Source organism: Leptinotarsa decemlineata, unplaced genomic scaffold (assembly GCF_025532065.1).
Source record: "Leptinotarsa decemlineata unplaced genomic scaffold, Ldec_3_MD MMD2_tig00026282_RagTag_RagTag, whole genome shotgun sequence".
Classification (NCBI taxonomy): Eukaryota; Metazoa; Arthropoda; class Insecta; order Coleoptera; family Chrysomelidae; genus Leptinotarsa; species Leptinotarsa decemlineata.
Window position 1 is genome coordinate 3,377,441 of NW_027412668.1, and position 12,486 is coordinate 3,389,926.

The following is a 12,486-nucleotide window of genomic DNA, read 5'->3' on the forward strand; positions in this document are numbered from 1 at the left end:
CCACTTTAGTCTTCTTACGAATAATTTTTGGACGGAAGGTTCTCATTCAACCTACAGTTTTTTAGTAGTGGACTTATTACATTATTATTCGGCTTCGGAAGTTGTGGATATCTTTCATGAAATACTCGGCATGTTCTACTTGCAATTCTATTGCACTCACCATAAATTATTAATAAATTCAAGAAATCCTCATAACTGTATCCTAATCTTGACATTATTCTATTATAATTGGTAGCTATCACAATCAGTCAAAACCACCAACGAAAGTCTGACGTTGAATAATTGGTTTATTTATTTTTCCAAAGCACACTATTAAAAAATATTAATGTATACTGTTGTACGTTAGAGACCAATACCTCAATGTATACAAATTGTAACTTTTTCTAAGGAAGGTACATACCAATTTCGAATTGACTGATCTGAGACAGTTAAAAAACTGGATCAAATTAAATATTACTGAGTATTAAAAAAATGTTGAATATCCAAAATAAGTCATGAATTCAAAAAACCGAGCAAGAAAACCACGTCAATTTCCGTTTGAAACAGTTTATCTCGAAAACGGTTCAAAATAGAAATAGTATTATCTGCACAAAGTTAATCTAAAATTGGATGTAGAGCTCAAAAATGTTGAAATATACAGGGTGTTCCATTTGAAAAAATTGAGTTCCACTCATTTTTTCATGAGATAAAAGTATCTGCATTTTTTGAAGACCCTGTATGAGGAAAATGAAAATATGACTCGGAGTGAAAATCCTCATAGTATCACTCCACTCCATTTCCAATTTGATCGTTTTAGTGCAAGAGAGTTCAAGATTATCAGCATTTATAAAAGTTCATGTTTGGTAAAAAAAATATCGAAATTAATTTATATCTTCTAAACGGTAATAGATAGGTATAGGGAAATAGTATATGAATTTGTTGACAAAGTGATAATGAATCATAATATGACATTATAAACGGGGTGTTCCATTTGAAAAATCTAAGAAGCCGCTACTTTATAGTAGAAGCGACAACGCCGCTTCGTCTGAAATATGTTAGGCGTGTAGGTCATATTGATTTATGCATACTGTGAAATTTTCAGGTTGATCCGTTGAATAGTTTGTCAGAAACGGCTAATTAACGCTTATCATGAAAAGCCCTGTATACTATAACGTGTAGCAGTCCTATGAATGATATCTGATTCAGTTCCATAACGAATGTTTGAAGTACAAAGTAAACAAGAAAACGTGTTTTTTTTTTATAATTCAATACTTTGGAATGGGAAATTCCTGAAATTTTATTCAAAAAGAGATTCAACAGTGTTCTTAGGTTTATTTAGTATAAAAATAAAATTTATGTACAGATCTTTCTATTATATTCTCCTAACATATCCTGCCAGCCTTCTCTCCCAGCCATTTTTTAATCTAGAAAAAAAACTTTGAACTATAAAAATAAACCAAAATTGAAGTCAACATACATTTCGTATCCCCCATATTCCTTTATTGTCCAAATTCTCCAAATCCATGAGAACAGTCTCGCATTTTAGAATTTCCTGAAACAAGACACTTTCATCTGAAGCACAAAAAATAATGACATCTCTCACCTCCGAATAAACAGTCTTCTTATCTTCCGGTAAGTACTGGAGTAATACTGCTGCGTATTCAAATTTTCTTAAATTTAGGCACAACTGTATGATCTTCTCGAAATCCAAATAGAATAATACTGGACAGGCCTAGAATAAATAATCAAAATCATTCAACTTCAATCCAACAAAAACTCTTTTTCCACACACATGAACTGCAACACTCTATCTGTTGCCCATCCTATTGGAAATAACGGTTTAATTATTCATTTGTTTACTGTAATGTGATCACCCCTAGTCGACAAAATTAAGGGTCGACCCTTTCAGTAGTATTGCCTATTGCATATGCAGGAAATTTTCTGTGAAGATTCCTGCACTGACGCCTATCGGATATAATCCAACGCCCTTCGTGGTATTAGCCACGGGAGTAGTTGTTTTCTGATAGGCGCCAGTCGATTCAACCTACTGTGTAGGTATATCCGAGACTGGCTTGAATGTTTAAAGTTCATTTCTTTAGATTTGTTTACTGCCAGTCTTCAAGCATAAGACTAATAAGAAAGTTTTACAATAATTATCAAAAATTCCGTTTCAAACCTTTCTTCCTCAAATATGATACTTCATAGTCATTGTTGAACTCATGCCTTTCTGTCAAAAGATGGTTTTCAAATGTGGATATTGTCTTCACATTCAAGAAACTACTTCTACGTTCTTTTATTCTTTGTGGAAGGGTTCTACCTGTTTGACCGGTAAAAAATTTTTGAATGAGAACCACAAGTCAATTGATATACTCATGATTTATATCCTTATCTATCGGGAAATTATGTATGGGAAACCTGTTTGATCCTTCAATAGCTGGAATTTTTATGGTCAACTTCGAAAATGGAATTGATTGTAATGGGGCAATATTTTTCTTTGAAGTTGTTTTCTTCTTAAGAAACACGTTTATCCCGATTTGACACAGAAGCTACTTTCTACACTAAATTTTGATTCTAATGACTCACCAACAACTGTGAAAAAATAATTCAGAAAGACATTCTCTGGAATTTAGAAACACAAAAAAAGTGCTACAGTTCTGGTGTGTGGAAAAGATTATTTCAATTTAATTTCAATTTGGGGAACAGCTAATTTATCAATAATAAATCCTCTCAAGAGACTGCAAAATAAAATAATAAAATGTATATTCAAATTACCATATTTTGAACCTACATCAAATTTATATATACCACGTGATCTTTAAATATTCAGTCTATTTTCCAATTGAAAATTTGTTGTTGCATTCATTCTGTTAGAAAAAATCACAAACATTCGAATTTGGAATTCAATCAAATAAATACTATCCATGACCATAATACGAGACAAGCAAAAAAACTACTAGTTAAATCATATTACTGGAAATTTGGGGAGAAATCAATATTTCATTTAGGAGTTAAAATATATAATAATCTTCCAGAGAAACTAAAAATGAATCAAAAAACAAAATTTAATTCGGAATTGAAAAAGTATCTGCTTTCTTCCTTTAATTAAAATTCTGATCTCCATATTACATTTTTTTTGTTTTTAATTACCATTATAATTTAAAAGTGTATATATGTATGTGTGTATATATATGTAAATATGTATGTAAATATGTATGTATATATGTGTTTGTATTTATGTACTTATGTGCTGTATATTTAACTGATATTTAATATTGAAATAATTTATTTAATCATTATTTTAAATTTTACCTCTGTTATTGGATTCGTTCTAAGCGAGAGGTTATAATTCTAAATCAATTTCTTCATAAACATGTTCAGACTTATAAAAAAGTAAAGAGTCTATAAATTGTAACAATCTCTGAATCACCTCATTTGAAGTACTTCATTTGTAAATATATAATAATTAGATGGAGTAGTAAGAAAGCAAAAAACTTTCTTTCCCAAAACATGATCACTCCTAAAAATGTAATTCTTTCAATATAAATATTTTTTCTTTTTTTTTTTTCTTATAAATATACATGTTGCGGAAGAAAAATATTTATAATTACTTTGTTTTTCGTTGGTTTAATTTCATCTGTTTCGATTCCTTTGTTGTTGTTGCATTTTGAGAAAACGGTAGTTGATTGTCAAATAAAAAACTATAACTTAAGCATTTGTCAGTCACTGCAAAAACACATTTTTATATAGAATACTTGGTCTATATAATAAAAATAAAACTTTTGTGAGTATTTGGGCGCACAATACCACTTCTGTGAACATTTGGGTTTGCAATAAGATGATTCAAATTAGATGCTAACCATATGTTTATGGATTTCTATGGCTTCCTGTACAAGCCGACTGTGGTATCCATGATCGGGGGCAAGAATCTGTATCTGTAGAGTAGGGACGGTGAGTGTAGGTTCACAGCACTTAGGCCATATGTGACCCATTGTACATCCTCCCGAGGAGTTGTCCTCCTACGTCATGGTCCATTCTGTCCTTTCCAGGAAGGTTAACCGGTCACTAGGAGACATCTCCTTTATATCGGCAGGTGTAGGCCATAACTCCGGACACTCGCATAAGACATGCCTGACAGTTGCATCTTCCTTTTCAGACATCCTGCATAGAGGTGTGTCCACTAGCTCCATATTGTGGAGGTGTTTTCTTAGTTGACAGTAGCTAGTCAGAAATCCTACTGCTAAGCATCGGCGGCAAATAGTTTCACGCCTTCAAACATTATCGTGTGATCTCCTTCACTGAGCACTAAGCCAATTTGTCTATTTGACCTAATCTATAGTTTCTCCCATGTACTTCAGCCTTATACCCATGGATATTTTGGTGGTACCGAAACAAACTTTTCCGCATGTGCATGGTATACGGTATACCCCCGCAGCTGATAGTGGATTGCTTTTGTGTTTATATCGGTGCCACCAAAAGATCTGTGGGTACAGATATTGAAGATGTAAAACTACTTGCCCCCGATCATGGATACCACAGTCGGTTTGTACAGGAAGCCATAGAAATCCATGAACATAAGGAGAACTACAACAGAAAAGAGCGGTAGCGCTTAACCGGATTTGAAATCCCATACTCAAAGATGTTAAAGTGGCAAAAGCGCAATGTAATGTTACGGCTCTTAGAGGCGACAGGTCACTCATTGATAAGTCAAGTATTAATACCGTAACCAAAAACAACCGGCTAACAGGTACAGCGGTAATAGATTCGTCACTTTGGTCAATACCAACACATCAACAAGAATGGCGGACTACCTGAGTCGGCATAAATACAACCTACGAACTAGAAATCACCAGTCATCGGTGAATCATCAACATTAATAAACCTCTGAAGAAGCCAGTCACTCGTGCTGGCGAAACGTCAGGATGCAGTTCCAAACTATGATGGCCTTCTAACCCGAATGAAGCACCGGACAAGGTGGAATTTTAATAGTCACGAATTTCAAAACACTTAATAAACAAACCTGGATCATCAAAAATTCTTGATACACATCTCCTCCAGTTCGTCATCGGTCAAACACTTTGTTTGCTGGAACGCATTTTCGATGATGACCTGCCAGGCCTTGATAAAATAGTTCTTATCACAGTTGTCTTTCAAATAGTCTACATAAACTTTCAATTCTTCTACCTGAAATATGTTAACAAAGATTAAAAACTACAAGAAAATAATATTGAACAATAAAATCGGTTCACACCAGAGAAAATGCATAATTTGTGAAAGAAATCAACGTAAATTTATTACCATTCTAAGTTTAATGGAATTCTTAATGATATATTCCCAATATCGATTCTCGTCCAAAAAATAAGTCATGCAAATAGAGCCCATGCTCTTGATGGCCAAAGGTTTTCCAATCTGTGACAGCCTTTTCAACAGCTCTTTCTTGTTATACTGATCCAGAGTTTCGATGGTCAAAGATATTCCGAGGCACTCCAACTCACTCAACAATGTGAGCTTGTCAACGAAATCCCTGAAAAGCAGAAAAATCATAAGTTAGCAAGCATTTATTGGTCATTTATACTAAAACCAATAATGATTGAGAGTAGAAGTAAACCCAGTTGACAGCAACTGCGTGCTTATTAATTTTTGAGAGGGTTAAGAATGAAAGAAAAATTCTTAGTACAATTAGTTAAAATATTCATACACATTTTTTATTTATTTCATTAAAACTTTGCAATATCGTAATTTACCTAATCGTTGTAGTCATTAGATGGGCCTTATGAAAACGGAGTAATAATCGTGGTAATTATAGTAGGTACCAAATAAATAAATATATATATATGTATATATATATATATATATATATATATATATTATATATATATATATATATAACTTTTTTTCACTATTGGGTTGCAGCAATTGATAAGTGAACTCTTTATAACTATTCTCAAGCTTTCGAGTAACTTAAACTCATCGTCAGGGGTACTAGAAAATACAAATTACAAATTTTTGATAATAGAATATAATATAAATGTAAATGTACAAATTTTCGTCCAATCTTCAACCTCAGATTCGTCACTGTTGCTAACACCATCATCAAAGTGAATTATGATTGGTTCAATATTGTGTTCAATACGGTTGTCTACGTCCCACATTTTTGGTCCTCTTTAAAAAAATGCTGCATGCATTTCTTCCAGTCTTCTGCAGAAACAGTTCGAATAGCTTCTTGTAGGTGATGTTGCACGTCCACTAATTTAAATGTTCTGTTTTCTCGTGCCACATATCCTTTTACTTGCGCCCAGATTAATTCTATTGGGTTTAATTCGCAGTGGTATGGTGGTAACCTTAAAACTGTAATATATCCTTTATATATACTGCCACATATCCTTTTACTTGCGCCCAGATTAATTCTATTGGGTTTAATTCGCAGTGGTATGGTGGTAACCTTAAAACTGTAATATATCCTTTATATATACTGCCACATATCCTTTTACTGGCGCCCAGATTAATTCTATTGGGTTTAATTCGCAGTGGTATGGTGGTAACCTTAAAACTGTAATTCCACGACTTTTCATCCACTGCGAATTTTTTATATTTGTCTGTGTGTAATTTTGTTAGCTGAAGTAGTTCTGCCTTTAAACTATCTTTGTTATATTGGATGTTCTTATTAATTAACCATTCTTGAATTGCTGCTTTTTTCCATGATTGTTTCGGTAATGGTTCTAAATGTCGACATGGTATGGGGCATTGTCCATGACGATGACAGACCCAGGTTCCACAAGTTGAATGATGCCTTCAAACAATTTTTCAAACACCTCCGCATTCATCTCTTCATGATAGTCGCCTGTTTTCTTAGATTTAAATATTAATTCACCATTTGGTAAAAATCCACTGTCGCTTTCTATATGCGTAACTATCAGACGACTACCTTTTCCAGATGGCTGTTTTAACCCAACTGACAAACCTTCATTAAAGGCTTGTTATATTACCACTTGTTATATTACCATCCTGCCATATTTTTTTGACCGTATGTCCTTGGTTAACCCATGTCTCGTCCATGAAGTACAATTTTTTTTTGAGCTTCCGAAATTCGTCAATTTTTCTTAGATAGTTTCTTCTCCATGCTATTATTTCTTGACGTTCAATGAGAATGCTTTTCCTGTCAACTTTTCCGTACGTAAATTTCATTTCGTGTACAAGTTTCCTAAAAGTTTCTTTACTCATTTTTGGGACCAATTCATGATCGCTAAGTGCCTCCAGAACTGTTTGTAGTGTGGGCAGCTCATTTCTGAAAAAGAAACTGTGAATAGTTCTGCGTATACTGGTTTTGGCATCTTCATCAACTGTGATTTTTTTTCGTCCGCTACTAGTTGGCGTTTGTACGTCCCCATGAATTTCTGCTTCTCTTAGTATTTTGTAAATCAATGATTTTGGTACACTGGTATAATCAGAGCACATATCAACTAATTTATCTTTTGTAATTGTGGAACTTAATGATGTAGAAATGCCCAGTTGGTTATTCGGAGGTACACACGTAGAATTACAGCACATATGCACAAAGTCATCTTTTGGTGGCTGATGATCTCTTTCAAGACAGTGAAATACTCGCAGTACAATTTGTTTTTCTCTTACTGACCGAGACTCCGACCGTTTTACCTTTTTCGACATGGAACGCCCGACCATGTCTCCCATTTTTTGAGTAGTTTGAAAACGGTGTAGAAATATAATTATGTAACGCTTAAACACTTATTAGCACTATTATTTTCACCAATTGTTATCACAACACGTCGATTGCTGACTAACTTAACTGTAAAACGTACAATTCACGCTGTATAATTCACAAACCAATGATACGCTTATGACTGCAAGTACATTAGTGAGGACTGCAACGATGAGATGAAAGTTACGGTAAAGTGACAAAGACAGAAATATCGTTGCGTACAGCGCTGCCTAGTTGTAATAAATATCTAACACTATACAGAAAATAATGAATTTTAACCGATCAGTAATCAGAAAATGTATAAGTATTACTCATTACAAGCTCATTACTAATTTTTGTCATAAATAATACCTTTTAATCGTACTAGTATTGTGTATTATCTATAATTTGCCACAACCTACAACTCTACTGCTTACTATATTTTGATTCTGCTATAAATTGGTAACGTAAAATTTAGATATGACAACGCGCTTTACTCTCAATCATTATTGGTTTTACTATAGTGCAAGCTTGAACCAAACACAAGGTAAGGCGTAGTAATAATCATTCATAGGGCATATCTACAGCAAACAAAAACACAAGAAAACCAGTTTATGACAAATATTGAGTGATTTTTTTGCTACTATCTTTTTGGCAACACTGTTTTTGACAGATCACGGGAGAATCGTGTTTTGTATCATTGTCAAACTTGTTCAGTTTGGTCTATAATTTAACCATGAATCGACGAATGAACAACGCTTGCAAATTATTGAATATTATTATCAATATTCATGCTCGGTGCAGAAAGTGCATCGTGCACTTCTTTCAATTTATGGGCAGTTTCGTCGGCCTACTGAGGGAGCTATTCGGAATCTTGTGACTAACATTCGAACTCAGTTTACATTATTGGACATTAAACCACCAACAGGCATACGTAGAGTGAGGACCTAAGAAAATATTGCGGCTGCATCCGCCAGTGTTCGTGATGACCGTGAAATGTCGATTCGCCGCCGTTCGCAGCAACTGGGCCTTTGTTACTCCACTACGTGAAAAATTTCGCGAAAGGATTTGGGTGTAAAACCTTATGAGATACAGCTGCTGCAAGAATTGAAGCCACACAACCTCCCACAACGTCTAACATTTGGTGAATGAGCGCTGGCAAAGTTGGAGGAAGATCCACATTTTTATTAAAAATTGTGTTCAGCGACGAGGCTCATTTCTAGTTGAATGAATACGTCAACAAGCAAAATTGCCGATGCATCCCGAAAAAGTTACTGTTTGGTGTGGATTATGGATCGGGCCGTACTTCTTCAAAGACGACAATGGCCGGAACGCTACTGTGAATGGCGAGCGCTACCGTGTGATGATTGACGACTTTTTGTTGCCCAAAGTGGAAGAATTGGACATGCCTGACATGTGGTTTCAACAAGACGGTGCCACATGCCACACAGCACGCGAAACAATGACCCAATCAAGAGCCGCCTTCGGTGAACAGTTTATCTCACGGTTGGGCAGCAGCCAGCAACGACTGACGCTCTGGAAGCCAATATCGAAGCATTTATACGTGAAATACCGGTCGATATGTTAGAGAGAGTGCGCCAAAATTGGACGTTGCGCATGGGCCATCTAAAGCGGAGCCGCGGACAATATTTGCATGAAATAATCTTCAAACATTAAATTAAATTGATCGTTCTATCGATTCCAATGAAGATTTCATCAATTTTTTTAAAACCTTTGTGTTCTTTTAAAAATCAAATCCTATACCTCTTGAAAATTCACCCGTTATTAGGTTGTTTTGAAAGTTTTGTCTAATTGAACTGTAATATCTCAGTAATGACTTATTCAATTCAATCAAAATGAGCGTCATTTGAATCAATGTACTTTTGCCAACGTAAGTCGATTAATTCCATTATCATAAAAATTGTGTGCTCGGGATTCAATGAAGTGGACGAAGGCCGTTTTTGCCTGATCCTAATCTGCGAAGGTTTTTCCGGTGAGAAACTTATCGAAGTGCTTCAAAAGATGGTAGTTGGTTGGCGAGAGGTCTCAGGAGTATGCTGGGTGAGGAAGAACTTCAACGCCCAATTCATTTGATTATCGGGCGGTGATTTGTGAAACGTGGGGACGGATGTTGTGGAGCCGGATCAGACCTCTTCTCTTAACCAGTATCAGCTACTACTGACACAATTTTCGGTACATATCATTGATTTCCTCCCAATAGGGCTCTGGTGTGATGGTTTGGCCCCGTCACAGAAAGTTATAGTGAATCGCACCCACCGCTGACCACCATACAGTAACCATGGTAGTTTTTTTGGTGGGTTTTGGCTTTGGGAAGCGTCTGGATGGCTCATCGGTGTTCGAAAACTGTCCTGAACGTCTCCTGTTGTAGAGGATCCACTTTTCATCACACGTGACAATCCGATCCAAAAACAGATATTTTTCGTTGTGCAAAAGCAAAAAATAACAAATAAAAAGTATCATTTTATATGTTACAGGGAAGCTACAGATGTTATTACTCACAAAAATTCCAGATAGCTGATTTTCGTCAACTCTGCAATCTTTTCTTTGTCAGTTATAGCGCAGAAACACTTCAGAGCCTTCGCTTTGAACGAGAGGCTTTTCTGTTCATCGTTTTTGTCCTCAAATAGCCCGACAGTCAGCAAGTAAGTCTGCCACGTTTCTAGGTCTCCACTTCCACAAACATAGATCGCTCTGTAAATGATAAATCTTGATTTACCTGATAAGTAAACCCTTAAAACTATCTCACCTTTTCAAATTATCGTCGCCATCGAAGTTTTTCACTTGCGTAGACATATTCGGAAGAAATACCGACGTTGTATCCAAGTCAAGAACTGACGAATTGCTCAGCCACTGATTGAGAAGGCTGATCCTCATCTTCGTTATTTTCAGTGCGAATAACTCCGCTAAGGAATCTACAGCTCTATTTATATCTGAAAATAAACCAGTCCATAAAGAATTTTTTCAACACGTAGAAGACACAAGAAATACCTGGATATCCCAAATTTACTGACTGGGCTTGCTTTATAATCCTCGGGTCCATGTAGAGATTTTCCACCAGCGTGTCCGGCTGGGTCACCAGATTTAAGTACTTGTCGTCAGCTAAATTGAACTTGTGTAAAATGTGCATGGCAGAATATCCATAGTATTTGTTCTTGACCTATAAAGAAACACGAGAGGTAAAATAGTGGTGTGTTAAAGAGGTTCTTTTTTTCCACCTTTTTGTACGCCGTTTCTACGTCCAGAGAATCCGGATTGCTTTTAATATACTTGGTGGCATACTTGTAGCTTAAACTTGCGGCATTCACCTTATCAGCACCTGCAAAAACAACTTTAACTGAAGCATTACAACATTAATGATCATTTGAATTACCTATCAAATTGTTTTGTTACTTTGATTCTGTTTCTGTTACAGTGATACTATTACATACTGTTACTTTGATACTATTATTATGATATATGTGTATATAACACAAATAGAACCTCATTTTTCCAATCAATCAAACATTTATCGAATCAGTTTTCCTTCACAATCACATTAGCCAAAAAAACATAACATGATCATAAAATACTGGCTGATTCAACAGGTCAAATAAACATAAAAAAAGATGAAAAAAGTCAATATAAAACAAATAAAACATAAATAAAAAAAGTTAATAAGCTATAATCAAATTAGAATTCAAGGAGAAACTCGTCCACAGATTAATATGCTTTTTGCAACAGAAAAATCACTAAGTTTAACCCCAAAATACATGGGGTGATTCTTTGATACTGTTTGATAAGGTTGATGTAGTTGAGAGTTATTTCTGGTGAAATATTCATGGATTTGCTCATTTCTAGGAATAATTGAAATATTGTTTTTTATATATATCCGAGTTTGGTAGATATAAAAAATAGGCATTAATAATAAACTATAAGGAATGAATAATGGCCTGCAGTGTTCACTTGAAGATGCACCAGCCAGAATTCTGATTACCTTTTTCTGAATAACAAAAACTTCATCAGCTTTAGCTGATAAGCCCGACTGTTCAAGATCATAGGAAATTACTGACTGAATTAAACTGTGGTATAAAAGCTTAAGAACATCAAGAGAGACTGTTTGTTTTAACCATCAGCCAGAATTCTGATTACCTTTTTCTGAATAACAAAAACTTCATCAACTTTAGCTGATAAGCCCCACTGTTCAAGATCATAGGAAATTACTGACTGAATTAAACTGTGGTATAAAAGCTTAAGAACATCAAGAGAGACTGTTTGTTTTAACCATCAGCCAGAATTCTGATTACCTTTTTCTGAATAACAAAAACTTCATCAGCTTTAGCTGATAAGCCCCACTGTTCAAGATCATAGGAAATTACTGACTGAATAAAACTGTGGTATAAAAGCTTAAGAACATCAAGAGAAACCATGTTTTATATAAAAATAATTCACCACTCAGAAATTTGATCAGTTACTTCATTATCTTTGATAATTAACAATTACTTCGCAGATACTAAGATGTTAGTATCGTCCGCAAAAATAACAGTAATGAAAGTTTTTGAACAAAATTTCGGAAGATCATTTATAAAAACCAAAAATAGAAGGGGTCCCAAAACAGAACTTCGAGGTACCCTCGTGATATACATTTTCTTTCAGAATTCACTCTATTCACACAGACCAGCTGACTATGATCAGTCAGGTAAGATCCAACCCAATTCAATGCAGAGCCGCGTATACCATAAAACTGCAATTTGTGTAACAGTATGTCATGGTCAACGAGGTCAAAGGCTTTGCTAAAATCAAAAAATAATCCCAAA

The 12,486-nt window shown here is 34.9% G+C and overlaps 1 protein-coding gene across 1 annotated transcript in view; it reads right to left on the reverse strand.

Moving 5' to 3' along the window:
* Nucleotides 1-1,291: 1,291 nt before the first annotated feature.
* Nucleotides 1,292-12,486, reverse strand: part of LOC111508223 (kinetochore-associated protein 1) — a 38,220-nt gene continuing 27,025 nt past the window's right edge. The window contains 10 exon segments of the mRNA XM_074179621.1: nt 1,292-1,403; nt 1,457-1,531; nt 1,583-1,711; nt 4,997-5,008; nt 5,011-5,160; nt 5,275-5,500; nt 10,193-10,384; nt 10,440-10,623; nt 10,682-10,850; nt 10,909-11,009. Of these exon segments, the coding sequence (XP_074035722.1) occupies nt 1,362-1,403; nt 1,457-1,531; nt 1,583-1,711; nt 4,997-5,008; nt 5,011-5,160; nt 5,275-5,500; nt 10,193-10,384; nt 10,440-10,623; nt 10,682-10,850; nt 10,909-11,009 (1,280 nt within the window). The 3' untranslated portion in view covers nt 1,292-1,361.